Here is a 15,897-nt window from a genome sequence, read left to right as displayed (position 1 = left end):
TATATTTAGCCTGTAAATATCAGCAATGTACTCCAGAGAGTAAAACTGATCCCTAAAGTACACAAGAATTGCTGTACTGGGTCAGACCAACAGTCCATCTAGCCCTGTATCCAGTCTTCCAACAGTGGCTAGTGCCAGATGCTTCAAAGGGAATGAACAGAACAGGGCAATTATCAAGTGATCCATCCCCTGTTGTCCACTCCCGGTTTTAGTCAGTTAGAGGCTTAGGACACCCAGACCATGAGGTTGCATCGCTTATCATCTTAGCTAATAGTTATAGTTCTGGCCTTCACAACATCCCAGCAATGAGTTCCCCAAGCTGACTGTGCATTTTATGAAGGTGTATTTCCTTTTGTTTCTCTTAAACCTGCTGCCTATTAATTTGAGTGACCTCTGATTCTTGTGTTATGTGAAGGGGTAAACAACACTTCCTTATTCACTTTCTCCACACCAGTCATGATTGTAGAGACCCCTGTCATAGTGTCCCCTCCTTAGTCATCTCTTTTCCAAGCTAAATGGTCCCAATCTTTTTATTCTCTCCTCACATGGAAGCTGTTCCATACCCCACTTTTGTTGTCCTTCTCTGTACCTTTTCCAATTCCAGTTTTTTGAGAAGAGGCAACCAGAACTGTACGCAGCATTCAAAGTGTGGGCATAGCATGTATTTATATAGTGGCATTATGATATTTTTTCACTACTGCTGCACATTGAGCAGATGTTTTCTGCTCAAAGTAGGCCATTTAACTATTAAAAATAATTCCCTATTTTCAGCATTTGTGACCTTTTACTCCTTCAGCAAACAATGGGCACCTACATACTGCAGTGACTAGTGCCCTATGAATACGTAAGATAGAAGGAAGAGCTAGAACACTCTTTAGCTTTCAAAAGCAGAAGTCAGTTTTGAGACTAAAATTTCAAGCATGCCTTGTTAAGAAGTACGAGATTGAGAATTTGGTTGTAAAGGCACCTTACCATTTAAACAAGCTCGTGAGCTGATGGTCCATTGTGACACATGCATTTTCCTTTCAGATAGAGGCTAAAATATTGTTACAATATATTTTGGCATGCCAGAATTTTTAGAAGTTAGGATGACAATTTTTTAAGCCAATTCTAGGAATATAGGGCCTAAATCTATCCCCAGGAAATGGAGCTGTGTGTACCACCTGCCTCAAAAATGTCCATGTCATATGGTGATATACATCTTTTCACCTGAGCACAGCTGAGCACCCATGTGTAATTGTGAATATTACAAAGAGCAATTGTATAACCTATAGCCAGAAAGCAAGACTTTTTAGGTGCCTGCAGTCACAAAGGAGGCAAGAAGGAAAGGATTTGTGTAACCAATGCTCTATAGAGAGCCTCTTGTATTTTATCCATCAGGATGTAAGTTACTAAGGATCTGAACTTATCAAAAATTGCCTACATTAACAGTCACAAAGGAATCAAGAAGAGCTAGTTTACTTGATGTGTTCTTGATGTCCAGATCCTTGCACAGTTTTAGCACCCCAGCGCTGTTCTTTCTCACTCACATCATTCTGTCAAAGACATGTAAAATAAGTTAAAAACTATTAGACTTTAACCCAAGATTTCAGAGTTTCAGCACTTTGAAGGCCTTAAGGCTCTCTCATGCCACTGAAACAAGAAAGATTAGTTAACAACCTCATTGCCGCATTCACCTGTTTCTACTACAACCACCTCCCTGTCTTTTCTGTCATCGCCAATGAATAGAACACACTCCCAGTTCCTGCGCCCTGCTTACCCCATCTCCATAGAGCAGGGCGGGAACAACAGTGCTCAGGACAGGGAGCTTGTAGGCAGCAGCTGCTGTCTCAACTTCCTGATCTAGTTTAAAAGGGAATGTACTTAGAGTGGGGTCAGAGTACTTAAAAGGGGCAATGTGCATCTCTCCCTCTCTCACACAGGGTGTGTCTCTGTCTGCCATGCTGTCTCCCCTCCCTCCATCTGTGCTGCCTTTTAGAGTATGAGGCTACATTAACAACGTGTTAACCCTTGAGGGCTCAGCCAAGTGCTAGTTCATCATTTACCAGTAAGGCATTCCCTGTAAGAAATATCCCACCCTCTTCCATCCTCTGACTTCACCACCTCCACCAAGCTTAGGGTGACCAGATGAAAGAGACAAAATATCGGGACACATGGGGGAAGCAAAAAATAAATTAATTAATTAAAAAAAAGCGGCCGGAGCCGAGTTGCTGAACCAAAAAAAAATAAAAAAAAGCAGCTGGAGTGTCCAAAGCCGCAACATCGGGCCGTGGGACAAAGAACTAAAAATCGGGACGTCTGGTCACCCTAACCAAGCGTCACAATCATCATTGCTGTGTACAGTATTAAATTGTTTGTTTAAAACTTATACTGTGTATACATATATATAATATAGTCTTTTGTCTGGTGAAAATTTTTTCCCTGGAACCTAAACCCAGCTCCTCCCTTTACATTAATTCTTATGGGGAAACTGGATTCGCTTTACATCATTTCGCTTAAAGTCACATTTTTCAGGAACATAACTACAATGTTAAGCGAGGAGTTACTGTACCTCAAAATCAGGATCTGTCTCCCAGTCGTCAGCTCCATCACTCTGGTTGACTGAAATGGCATGACCTGCAGTAGCCTTCCACATCTGAAACACCATCAAATGAAGTACTGTCACACTAGAGTTGCACTTAAATTCATTTCACATTATGACTGGGTTGATTAAGGACTAGTCCAATATTCTGAATATACTAGAGAAGTAAATTGTTTAATTAAACAACATTCGTAATATTGGCAGTTACAGCAGATGTGGTTACTAATAGTATCAGTTGTCCAGTTGCATTTGCAAACCAGACTGATAGCTCCCTGTGGTTTTTCTTTTGGCATTTAAAAAAGGCCAGAAATAATAACTGGCATTCTTTCAAAGAGAATGAGGAAGTTTCTTCTGGTAAGAGTCAAAATGTGTGGGCTTACTTCATTTATTAGTAACATGTGATAAACCATTGATGAGCTCTGTTCAAATGGGTCTTCTCATTAAAGTTTGCTTCACAAAAAGCTATTAACACTCAGATACTATATGTGTACTTATGTCTTAAAAGTAATATTTTTTCTAGCCTTTAGTAATGATGAGCACAGCAATTGCTAAATGCTATATTCTGTAGGTTCCTTTCATGTTTTACATTAATGAGATTCAGATATCAAGTATTATGAAAACAATCTGAATTTAAAATGTTTTAGATTTAGAAGGCATTTGTCCACTTGCAGGCAATAGTAGTACACATACTACATTTTTAAAGATATTCATTGATTAAAAATATGTACACATATTATTACTCTGTTTGCATAATGTTTCAGTATAAAGCAGAAGGAAAAAAATCCCCTTAAGTCCGCCGCAGCTCCCTACAGCTGCCCGCGCGGCTCTCCCCAACTCGGCTCCAGCCAGGGATGGGGAACGGCTCGGAACCGCAGCCTGGCCACGGTAAGAGCTGGGCAGGCAGCTGTGGGGAGCTGCTACCTGCCCTGGGCAACTCCACAGGTCTGCCCACTCCCCCCTGCCGGACCAGCATGAAGCCCAGCCAGGGAGCTGTGGCAGACCCTCCACCTGCCCACAATGAGAGCAGCCCCAGCCGTGTCCCCGCCCCCAAGGTTCCCCGCCCGGCTGAGGGCACGTGGAGTGTCTGCGACTCTGTGTGGGTGCCCCACAGCTGCCCACAAGGCTCTCCCCAACCGGGCTCCTGTAGGGAGGACGCCTTGGAGCCTCAGCCCGGACCCCAGCGTAGATCCACGGATGCGGATATCCGCAAAAATTATCTGTGGATCGGATGTGGATACACATTTGTGTATCCATACAGGGCTCTAGACAGAGCTACCAACCACCTCTCCGGGAGGTGCAGTATCTAGGCATTGGTAGTATCTTCACTAAGCAGTACAGTGGTGCAGCTGCACCACTGCAGCACTGTAAATATAGACCAGCCCTGAGGTAGAAAACTATGGAGTAATCTCCAGGGAGGCCTTAAAAAGAATAGGAGCAGAGAAGACAAAAAGGCATGATAACCTTATATACCTCCCCATCTCCAGTTTCTATAAAAATTAAGGACAAACATTAGTTAAACCACTCACTCTCTAAAATTCAATATTTTCAAGTTTTTTTTAATTTAAATACTAGGTTTTCTGCATTTATGCCCTTATCTTTAGTATATTCTCCCATTCAACTTTGTGCCTTTTTCCGTGCCACCCCATATACCAGAAATTCCCTCCTGTCTAAAATCTGCCAGTCTTCATTCAAAACAACTCTTTTAGCCACACACATTTTTGAGTCTCAACCATTTTAACACTGAACCTCCACTTGGTGTTTGTCTTGGACTGCACTGTCTGATGTTGTTTGATTGGAAGTGCCTTAGGACAGGGAACATAATTGCTTCTGTTCTGCTAGAAAAACTGAGGCTTGGTCTATACTACAGACTTATGTTGGATTTTCCTACACCCCTGAGTGATGTAGTTACATTGACCTAACCCCAAGTGTAAACAGTGCTATGTCGACAGGAGGGCTTCTGCAGTGCCAGCTATATATATATATATATTTTAATATATACATAAATGTTCCAAGTATGTGCTTTTACATGCGATTACACTATACTTCCATTTCTGTCAGTCACTTAGGGAGGGATCCAAAAAAGTATTTTGATGCCTAAACCCCAGACTCAAACACCTACGTCCATGCAATCCACAAAACTCCCACCGAATTGTATAGGCACCTAAACTTACTTGATGCCTATATTTCTGCCTTAGGCAGCAGCACACAACCTCTAGGCATCTGGTCACCTATCTTCCACCTAACCCCTAGGCCAATTCATGAACCCGGAAAGACAGGCCACCTAAGCTGTGTGCAAGTGCCCACTACAACAGGTGTGTCCAGAGGGAGCCTGCCAGATTGGGTCCCATTCAAAATTGAGTAGAACCTTATAACTTTTAGTCCACTGGTTAGAGCACTCCCCTGGGATGTGGGAGACCCAGGTTCAATTCTCCTTTTGCTAACAGAGCAGGAGAAAGTATTTGAATAGGTGTCTCCTACCTCTCAGGAACATGTGCTAGTCACTGAACTATGTAGGGGTCCCTCAGTCTTTCATGATGATTGTTCTCATTGAGCTAGGGAGAAAGAATACAAGTAACACTGTAGTCTAGTGGTTAGGGTGCTCATCTGGGACGTGGGAGACTCTGGATCCAAATCCCATGCTCCAACCACTCTTTCATTATTTATCCACAGTGGAACTGCTTCAACAGAACAGAGGGAGCCCCTGATTCAAATTCTCCCCCCCTCTCTGGAGGGAAGGGGGGGACAGGAAATGAACCTGGATCTCCAACATCCAAGATGAGTGCTATAATCACTAGGCTAAGAATTAAAAGATCAGCACCACACCACTTCCTCCTCAAGCCATTTTGCTGGAAGAGAGGCAGGTGCCTAACTCATTCTCCACAAGAAACACCTTAGACACCTAAGCCATCTGACTCCAGGTGGTGGTATCCATTCGTGGATTGTCATGTACAGGTAGGCCCCTCCCTGCAGCCTGGACTTAGGTACTTACCTCTGTGAGAAGTGTGGGGCTTAGCACTGACCCTTCTGGTCAGCATTTCCCATTGGCTGTCTTAGGCAGCTCCCCAACAAATAAGCTGGCTTTTGTGAATTACATGGCTATTCAGTGTTTACACTGCAGCCTACAAGTTACAAGATAATTCAATCAATTCTGAGTTTAGCAATATTCAAGCCTAACTCAGAATGTATTTGTTTCCTCCTCAACCTTGTTAAAAGTGGTAATCAAGAAAGACTGGAAGCTGAAGGACTTTTTATAAACAGTATTTTAAAAAATCCTGGTCCAAGACCATACTATAACAAATGTCCATCCTCTCCCCCCTCTGTCCCCCAACCAGAGTTCTGTTAGGGTAACTATAAAGATATAGCAATAATAATTAAAATCAGATACATTTTCTCATTTTCTACTAGGCATAATTTGCAGCCCCACCATAATAGGTTTCCTCAGTAGTTGCTGTATCTGTATCTGTAAGATCTCTTTCCAACTAGACTACAGAGAAATATGATCCATACTGTATCCAGGAGTCACTGACTCATGTGGTCAAATTTCTGGAAAAAGGGAACTGCAGTTCAAAACACACAGAGGCTAAATATATGCTTTTGATTTATCAGGCCATTTCTGTCCTTTATTATGTTGACGAATCAGCAGCCACAGAGTTTTCCACAGAGCATATTTGGAAGTAGAGGAATTCAAGCTCCCTTCTCCCACAAGGGGCTAAGAACAGGTTCCCTGAACGAGAGGGAGGTGCCAGTCAATTAACTTGGTCAGCAATGCTATATCTAGAGGTGCTTGTTGGAGTCAAAATAACGGATGGGTACCTGTCACAGCGAAAGGGCTAACTGCACCTCTTTTCCCTTTGTGATCTCTCAGAGTGTACCCATTCAGATGTTAGGCCTCCTGCCTTTGCCTATCTCAAGAGGAATTTTGCAATTCTCCCACACCTCTCTGGGAACTGAGGCCTGGGTATCCACCATTATTAACCTGCAGGCCCAACTGAGTGCAGGCACCTTTGGAAGCCTGTGACCAGTGATCACACCGCTTTCTTCAAAACAGACCAAAGCATTAGAAGAAAAATGGGATTTTAAAATGGCAATAGATGCACATCCAGCTTACCACCCTCCTAGAACCTAGAAAGCTATGAAGTCTCCAGACACAGCCAGGGGCAGTTGTGTGTCTTGGTCTGGTTCCCCTGAACAGTTTAACTACTGGCCCTCTCTTGAGAAAGGGTCCCTTTTCAATCCTGTCAGAGCTTCTTTGTTCTGATTGGTGTTCCCAATCCATCTGGTCAAAACCAGTTTCGTAGGTTGGAGGAAACAAAAATAATCAAAGCTAGCAGTTTTGGCACAGTCCCTTCTGTTTGCTGAGAAGAGCCTACCTTCATTCAGTATTCTACCTACCTATTTCTTCAGACAGCTCTTTACTGAGTTAACCCAATATAGTCACACAGTAAGCATCCCAATAACAAGATCAACATACAATACCTATGAATATTACTGAGTAGCTCCAAATCCATCACAGTACCCAATTGTGGAAGTCCTACTGGAAAGCACCAAGAAAGCCAATGAAAAAGAAGTGTATTGCACTAATTATTTACCGTCTCATTCAGGATATAACCAGTTTTCTACTCCGGATAGACACTGAAAGACTGTCAGGCCTGCAGGGCTATCAAGCTTTGACAGTTTGAATGAATGAGATTGTCACACACAGAAATAACCTGTGAGTGAGACACATGAAGAATCTTTCATCACCAGAGGCCATGTTAAAAACCAGACTTAAAATTAATCCCAGATGACAGGTTTCAGAGTAGCAGCTGTAAATTTGTTAGTCTCTAAGGTGCCACAAGTCCTCCTTTTCTTTTTTCCAAGATGACAGTGACTCCTTCCAAAGGAAAACGAATTAGGAGTCAGCTGCACCTAATGATGCTTTGTTCCTCATTTGTCTGATTACAGAAAGACACCCCATTCCCTCCTGAAGTCTTATACAGAGACAGCTGCTGTAGGCCCTAGAATCAGTCACACCCATCTGCATTTAATCACAGATTCAGTAGGGGATGACTGGCTTTTAGACAGTAACATGGACAGCTACCACAAGCCTCCCAGGCACAGAGTGGAAACCTTGCCCCCAATCTCAAACGGGTAAACCTAGGGAAAGAATGAAGAGCTCTGCTGCACCCACCCAGTATCCCAGAGAAGTCCACTTCCACATCTCAGAAAGAGAGACCCAGGGAAAAGCTCAAACTGCCTAGTTCACACACATACCAAACCCCCCCCCCACACACACACACACTCACTCGCATGTCCCAGGGAGAGGGGGGGACTAGCTGAAGGCCATGGTTAAACAGCCACAGTTCAGGAGGACGGGATAAGGGGGGGGAGAGAGAAAACAAAGAAAGTTAGTCATGTAGCTGCACTGTGCGTATCAGGGGGGAGTGCTGCAGACCAAATCATTAACACCTCTCTGGGGCAGGCTGTACCGTGCCCCCGCCCTAAGCCTCCCCCGCTCAGACCGCAACACAGAGCCGGAGTCCGTCACCAAACCGTGCTGCTCAGCTGGGGGGTTAGCCCGTAAGAGAAAGTTCAGCTCCGCCGCAGCCTCCTCTAACCCCACCACCTTCAGCAGCCACACTCGTCCAGCCCCACCCCGCAACTCAAGCCAGGGCGGGCCCAAGACTAGCTCCCGCTCGCTTTACCGGGGCTAAAAGGGAGAGATGTGGTGAACCAACCCCGGGTCGGTTGTTCCCCGCCCCCCAAAAAGACGGTGGGTGGCCTGACTTCCTTTTGACACCCACCGCTTTGAAGAGCAAAACAACTGGCACAGAGATGAAGGCGGCCGCAGCGTCCCCCGGGGGAAAGGGGAGAATACGGAAAAGCAAGTGTCTCCTCCTCATCCCAGCTTTTTGCCCCGGGGATTGCGCTCATGCCACTTACTTTGTTCCCAGCTCACTTCCCGACTGCACAGCTTCTGCAGCTGCTGCTTCCTAGCTCGGCTGCTGTTGCAATTTCCGTTTCTCCCAGACTCCCATTTCCTGTTCTTCCCTCGCACGTCAGGCGGTGGGGTATGGCTGCACAAGCTCCAGGGCTGCTGGGCTTCCGCCTGCGGCCCGAGCCGCGCTGCCCGAGTGCCCCTGTCGGCTTGCCCCCCGGATCCCTTTGTCTACGCAAGAATCGTTGCTTCTGGGCTCGGAGCTGCTCCCTAGACCGCACTCCGGGAAACCCACCGTCTCCATTGCGCTTCCCACTCTCCCTGCACCTCCGGCAGCTTTCCAGAGCCCATTATCCATGCATCCTCTGGTGCTGCGCCTTCCTGCTGCTGCTCTGCAGAGCTCATTTCAACATTATTGTTATTGCTTATTTCAACGAGTCAGGCTTGTCAAACTGGGAGAACCTGAATGAGCCACATGAAAGTACTAGTCTCGAAGGATTGCAAATTCCGGGGGAGCGCTAAGATACATACTGTGGCGATGAGACCTACGGAAAACACGAACAGCGAGACGCCTATTAAACGGCTATAAAATACAATAAAATAAGCAAAAAGTGGGGACTTTTTTGCCAAAGGATAAAACGTGATAACTCTACAGAGTATCGCCCCCACCTCATTGCAACAATATTGGTTAGCGTGAATTTAACCGAACAAAGGACCCAATGAAATAAAAAAGTTACCTTGAGGCAGGGATGTTATAATTTGAATAAGGGGCATTAAATATGGATAATCTAAATGTCTCATTAAAAACACTTTATTCCAATTTTAAACCTTGCTTTATAGAGGACCGGTACTGGAAAATAACGGATTGATAGACTTTTTTTTTTTTTGTGCTGCTTCTTCCCTGGAGAGAAGGTGGGTTAGTTTTTGGGGAGGACGGTAGGTACTTTAGTACTTTCAAACGTCACATCCTGTCCTTCCTGATTTTGTGGAAGGACTTGTTGGAGAGCTCTGATGTATATGGTTTTTCATCTCTTTAATAAAGATTCAACAAGCACTACAATTAAAATCCCCTCTTCCGTCTCCCTTCCTGGACATGTCAATTGGCCATTTGAATTAAATAAATGCTACTGGTTTAAAGTCTGAGTAAAAATTGCTCAACCTCAATTGATAGGGTGATTTTACTTGCTTGATGTGGTTATGTAGTCATGCTATAGTTCATAGTCCCAGAAAAAACAGGAGGCAGACAGGTTTCAGAGTAACAGCCGTGTTAGTCTGTATTCGCAAAAAGAAAAGGAGTACTTGTGGCACCTTAGAGACTAACCAATTTATTTGAGCATGAGCTTTCGAACTGAATTTGTAATGTAAAACACATCCCTCCTGCCAAATAATAAAGAGAAAAGTCTCTCTTTCCAAATGAACTAGACTTGCAAATCTGAGTGCTACATGAATCTATCAATACAATATTTGAAAATTAATTTCAATTACATGGGTGGTTAAAAAAAAAAAGAAAAAAGGTTATTTGAAGTGCTTTCCATGGACTTCCATCCAGCCCAGTATCCTGGAGGTCAAGGTAAGGTTTGACAAAGTCCTGCCTGGGATGATTTAGTTGGGGACTGGTCCTGCTTTGAGCAGGGGGTTGGACTAGATGACCTCCTGAGGTCCCTTCCAACCCTGATATTCTATGATTCTTGTCTACCGACAGTGGCCAATGCCAGGTGCCCCAGAGGGAGTGAACCAAACAGGTAATGATTTTCCTCCTGCCATCCATCTCCACCCTCTAACACAGGTTTGGGCCACCATTCCTTACCTATCCTGGCTAATAGCCATTAATGGACTTAGCCTCCATGAATTTATCCAGTTCTCTTTTAAACCCCATTATATTCCTAACCTTCACAACCTCCTCAGGCAAGGAGTTCCACTGGTTGACTGTGTGCTGTGTGAAGAACTTCCTTTTATTTGTTTTAAACCTACTGCCCATTAATTTCATTTGGTGGCCCCCTAGTTCTTATATAATGGGAACAAGTAAATAACTTTTCCTTATTCACTTTCTCCACACCACTCATGATTTTATATCCCTCTGTCATAGCCCCACCTTAGTCTCCACTTTTTCAAGCTGAAAAGTCCTAGCCTCTTTAATCTCTCCTCCTATGGGACCCGTTCCAAACCCCTAATCATTTTTGTTGCCCTTTTCTGAACCTTTTCTAATGCCAGTATATCTTTTTTGAGATAAGGGGACCATATCTGTACGCAGTATTCAAGATGTGGGCATACCATAGATTTATATAAGGGCAAGAAGATACTCTCTGTCTTATTCTCTATCCCTTTTTTAATGATTCCTAACATCCCGTTTGCTTTTTTGACTACCACTGCACACTGCGTGGTCATCTTCAGAGAACTATCCACAATGACTCCAAGATCTTTCTCCTGATTAGTTGTAGCTAAATTAGCCCCCATCATATTGTATGTGCATTGCTTTACATTTATCCACATTAAATTACATTTGCTATTCATCCCCAGTCACTTAGTTTTGTGAGATCTTTTTGAAGTTCTTCACAGTCTGCTTCGGTCTTGACTATCTTGAGCAGTTTCGTATCATCTGCAAACTTTGCCACCTCACTGTTTACCCCTTTCTCCAGATCATTTATGAATAAGTTGAATAGGATTGGTCCTAGGACTGACTCTTGGGGAACACCACTACTTACCCCTTTCCATTCTGAAAATTTACCATTACTACCCTTTGTTCTCTGTCTTTTAACCAGTTCTCAATGCATGAAAGGATCTTCCCTCTTATCCCATGACAACTTAATTTACGTAAGAGCCTTTGGTGAGGGACCTTGTCAAAGCCTTTCTGGAAATCTAAGTACACTGTGTTCACTGGATCCCCCTTGTCTACGTTTGTTGACCCCTTCAAAGAACTCTATAGATTATTAATTATTAATTATTATTAATAGATTAAGACATGATTTCCCTTTACAGAAATCATGTTGACTTTTGCCCAACAATTTATGTTCTTCTATGTGTCTGACAATTTTATTCTTTATCATTGTTGCAACTAATTTGCCCAGTATTGATGTTAGACTTACTGGTCTGTAATTGCTGGGATCACTTCTAGAGCCATTTTAAAATATTGGCATGATATTAGCTATCTTCCAGTCATCGGGTACAGAAGCTGATTTAAAGGACAGGTTATAAACCATAGTTAATAGTTCCACAATTTCACATTTGAGTTCTTTCAGAACTCTTGGGTGAATGCCATCTGGTCCCAGTGACTTATTACTGTTAAGTTTCTCAATTAATTCTAAAACCTCCTCTAGTGACACTTCAATCTGTGACAATTCCTCAGCTTTGTCACCTTCAAAAGATGGCTCAGGTTTGGGAATCTCCCTAACAGCCTCAGCCATGAAGTCAGAAACTAAAGGAATTCTTTGCTTCACTGCGATGACTTTATCGTCTTTTAAGTGCTCCTTTTGTATCTCGATTGTCCAAGGGGGCCCCACTTGTTTAGCAGACTTCCTGCTTCTGCTGTACTTAAAAAACATTTTGTTATTACCTTTTGAGTTTTTGGCTAGCTGTTCTTCAAACTCCTTTTTGGCTTTTCTTATTACATTTTTACACTTAATTTGGCAGTGTTTATGCGCCTTTCTATTTACCTCACTAGGATTTGACTTCCACTTTTTAAAAGATGCCTTTTTCATCTCTCACTGCTTCTTTTACATGGTTGTTAAGCCACGGTGATTCCTTTTTAGCTCTTTTACTGTATTTTTTAATTTGGGGGTATACGTTTAAGTTGAGCCTCTATTATGGTGTCTTTGAAAAGTGTCCATGCAGCTTGCAGGGATTTCACTCTAGTCACTGTACCTTTTAATTTCTGTTTAACTAACCTCCTCATTTTTGCAGTTTCCCTTTTTGAAATTAAATGCCACAGTATTGGGCTGTTGAGGTGTTCTTCCCACCACAGGAATGTTAAATGTTATTATATTATGGTCACTATTTCCAAGCAGTCCTGTTATAGTTACCTCTTGGACCAGATCCCACGCTCCACTCAGGACTAAATCGAGAGTTGCCTCTCCCCTTGTGGGTTCCTGTACCAGCTGATCCAAGAAGCAGTCATTGAAAGTATCGAGAAATTTTGTCTCTGCATCTTGTCCTGAGGTGACATGTACCAGTCAATATGGGGATAATTGAAATCCCCTACTATTATTGAGTTCTTTATTTTGATAGCCTGTCTAATCTCCCTTAGCATTTCATCATTACAATCCTCGTCAGGTGGTTGATAATAGATCCCTACAGTCATATTCTTATTAGAGCATGGAATTACTATCCATAGAGATCTATGGAACATGTGGATTCATTTAAGATTTTTATTTCATTTGATTCAACATTTTCTTTCACAGATAGTGCCACTCCCCCCCACCCCCTGCACAACCTGTTCTGTCCTTCCGGTATATTTTGTACCCCGGAACGATTGTGTCCCATTGATTGTTCTCACTCCACCAGGTTTCTGAGATGCCTATTATATCAATATCCTCTTTTAAAATGAGGCACTAGTTCACCCACATTATTTAGACTTCTAGCATTTGTGTACAAGCACTTTAAAAACTTGTCACTGTTTATTTGTCTGCCCTTTTCTGATGTGTCAGATTCTTTTTTATAACTGAATGTTTCTCATCTGATCTGGCCATTACTTTATCCTCTTCCATCCTCTCCTCCTGACTAAAACAGAGAGTCTCTATCAATAGACTCTCCTTTAAGAGAAGTCTCTGTCCAATCATAGAATATCAGGGTTGGAAGGGACCTCAGGAGGTCATCTAGTCCAACTCAAAGCACGACCAACCCCCAACTAAATCATCCCAACCAGGGCTTTGTCAAGCCTGACCTTAAAAACTTCTAAGGAAGGAGATTCCACCACCTCCCTAGATAACACATTCTAGCGTGTCACCACCCTCCTAGTGAAAAAGTTTTTCCTACTATCCAACCTAAACCTCCCCCACTGCAACTTGAGACCATTACTCCTTGTTCTGTCATCTGCTACCACTGAGAACAGTCTAGAACCATCCTCTTTAGAACCCCCTTTCAGGTAGTTGAAAGCAGCTATCAAATCCCCCCTCATTCTTCTCTTCCACAGACTAAACAATTCCAGTTCCCTCAGCCTCTCCTCATAAGTCATGTGTTCCAGTCCCCTAATCATTTTTGTTGCCCTCCGCTGGACGTTTTCCAATTTTTCCACATCTTTGTTGTAGCGTGGGGCCCCAAACTAGACACAGTACTCCAGATGAGGCCTCACCAATGTTGAATAGAGGGGAATGATCACATCCCTCGATCTGCTGGCAATCCACATGCTCCTCTGCAACAATCGGCTTTCCCCCATCTCTTAGTTTAAAAACTGCTCTGCAACCTTTTAATGTTAAGTGCCAGCAGTCTGGATCCACTTTGGTTTAGGTGGAGCCCATCGTTCCTATATGGGCTCTCCCTATCCCAAAAGTTTCCCCAGTTCCTAATAAATTTAAACCCCTCCTCTCTACACCATCATCTCATCCATGCATTGAGACTCTGAAGCTCTGCTTGCCTACCTGGCCCTGCGTGTGAAACTGGAAGCATTTCTGAGAATGCCACGATAAAGGTCCTGGATTTCAGTCTCTTTCCCAGCAGCCTAAATTTGGCCTCCAGGACGTCTCTCCTATCCTTCCCTATGTCAGTGGTACCCATGTACCATGACCACCAGCTCCTCCTCAGCACTACACATAAGTCTATCTAGATCCAAGTTTATTTTGTCATATAAATTTATTAGGTGTTTTAAACAGGGATCTCTGATCATACAACTTTCAGACTAATAAATTTATACAGCCTACAGGCCCAGCAGTAGTAAAAAATGCTTGTCACCCTTCTTTCAAAGGGTTTTTATTTATAAATATAAACTATAGGAGAAGGTAAGATGGGAGAGGAGATTGAACTGGGTAAATTGTGTTTTCTGTATGCGAGACTGTTCCTGCTCTTAAAATCTCCAAAAAAATTACTTCTTTAAAGTTTTCCCAGTTGACTATCATTTTTCTTAAATCACCTAATGAAGTGCTCGCTGCTTAGTCATATGCACAAACTTTTCACTTTTACTGCAGCTGCTGTGGCGCAAGCATCTGGAATACATTTGGCACTTTGCATAATGACATACACAAAACTTTTAAATATATAATCTACTTAAAATTCAGGCTGAGATTTATCTACTTTAACACTCCAAGAAGTGTTCCTACATAAAGTTAAGAATGGCATATTGCTGTTATGTTTTTCTTTGGTGGTAGAGAGAGGTGGTCAAATTTTAATTAAAATTATATTGAAGATTTGTTAAAAAGTTAATACAATAAAAAAATCAGTAGCATTACCACTTTTCTATTTGGCCTTCTACTCAATTTCCCTACCAATTCCTAATTGTTTCTCATTTTACACAAAGTAGCATTTGTCATTTTGACTACCCCTGCAAAAATGTTGTCAGCACATTCTATGGGAGACTATTCCCCAGTATTTCCCCACTTCCAAGATGTTCTCATAGACATTTTTAACTATGGACAGCTTCCCTCATTTCAGTGCTGAAAAATCTTTACAGCTTTAGGACAGCAAACTTTTCAACTGGAGGCCAGGCAAAGGGAGAGGGAGAGTTTTTTTTTTTTTTTTTATAGTTTCATCTCTTGCTAGTGAGAAAATTATTCTCTGCAATTAGAAATGTATCCAGGCTGACCTACAAAATGATTGAAGGGAAGCTCATTTATGCAAGTAAAGGCAAACTGCAAAGTGTTATGTGATTGTATTTTAAAACATCACTCACAAGATTTCTCCCTTCCTCATATCACATTGAACATGAAGCTGTTAACCTGGAGGACAAGTTGAAACATCTCATCACTGAAAAATGAACTACAGAAAGGTAAAGACAGACATAAGGTTTGTCTACACACAAGCTGCACTGATTTGAAAACCGGTTTAAACTGGTGCAAGTCCAAGTGTGGTTCTCTTACAGTGGCTTAGCTTATGCTTGTACTACTCAAATATGTATTTTCCTCTAAACATTCTGATATTCAAAATTCAGACTATGAGAATAATATATTAACAGGGGCAGTTTGTACTTATAGCTTTCTAATGGCCAGAAATCTTTGAACTTCCTCAAACTAATGAAAAGAACATTAACCTTTTTTCCTCTACGCAAAATAAGACATTGAGTGTTTAATTTACTCAGATGTGAAGTGGAAGGATATACCTTAAACATTATTGAATTACTTTCCAGACATCAGTTGAAACAATAAAATTAGGGCTGTCAAACGATTGAAAAAAATTGTGATTAACTGCACAATTAAAAATAGAATACCATTTATTTAAATATATTTGGATATTTCCTACATTTTAAAACATATTGATT

General features: G+C 42.3%; 1 protein-coding gene across 2 annotated transcripts in view; it reads right to left on the bottom strand.

Annotated features, from left to right (window-relative positions):
• CTTN (cortactin) overlaps positions 1-8,650 on the bottom strand; it is a 36,539-nt gene extending 27,889 nt beyond the window's left edge. The window contains exons 1-3 of one of the 2 annotated variants that reach the window (XM_084631417.1): positions 8,504-8,650; positions 2,552-2,635; positions 1,462-1,535 (exon numbers count right to left, since the gene is read on the bottom strand). In XM_084631417.1, the coding sequence (XP_084487543.1) occupies positions 1,462-1,535; positions 2,552-2,635 (158 nt within the window). In that variant the 5' untranslated portion in view covers positions 8,504-8,650. Of the gene's footprint in view, positions 1-1,461; positions 1,536-2,551; positions 2,636-8,364; positions 8,475-8,503 lie in introns of those variants that run through there. The other variant, XM_084631416.1, reaches the window with a different exon arrangement.
• Between the last annotated feature and the right edge of the window lie 7,247 nt (positions 8,651-15,897).

The sequence above is a fragment of the Lepidochelys olivacea genome (assembly GCF_965140295.1).
Source record: "Lepidochelys olivacea isolate rLepOli2 genome assembly, chromosome: 6".
Taxonomy (NCBI): Eukaryota; Metazoa; Chordata; order Testudines; family Cheloniidae; genus Lepidochelys; species Lepidochelys olivacea.
This window is presented reverse-complemented; position numbering and strand designations above follow the sequence as displayed.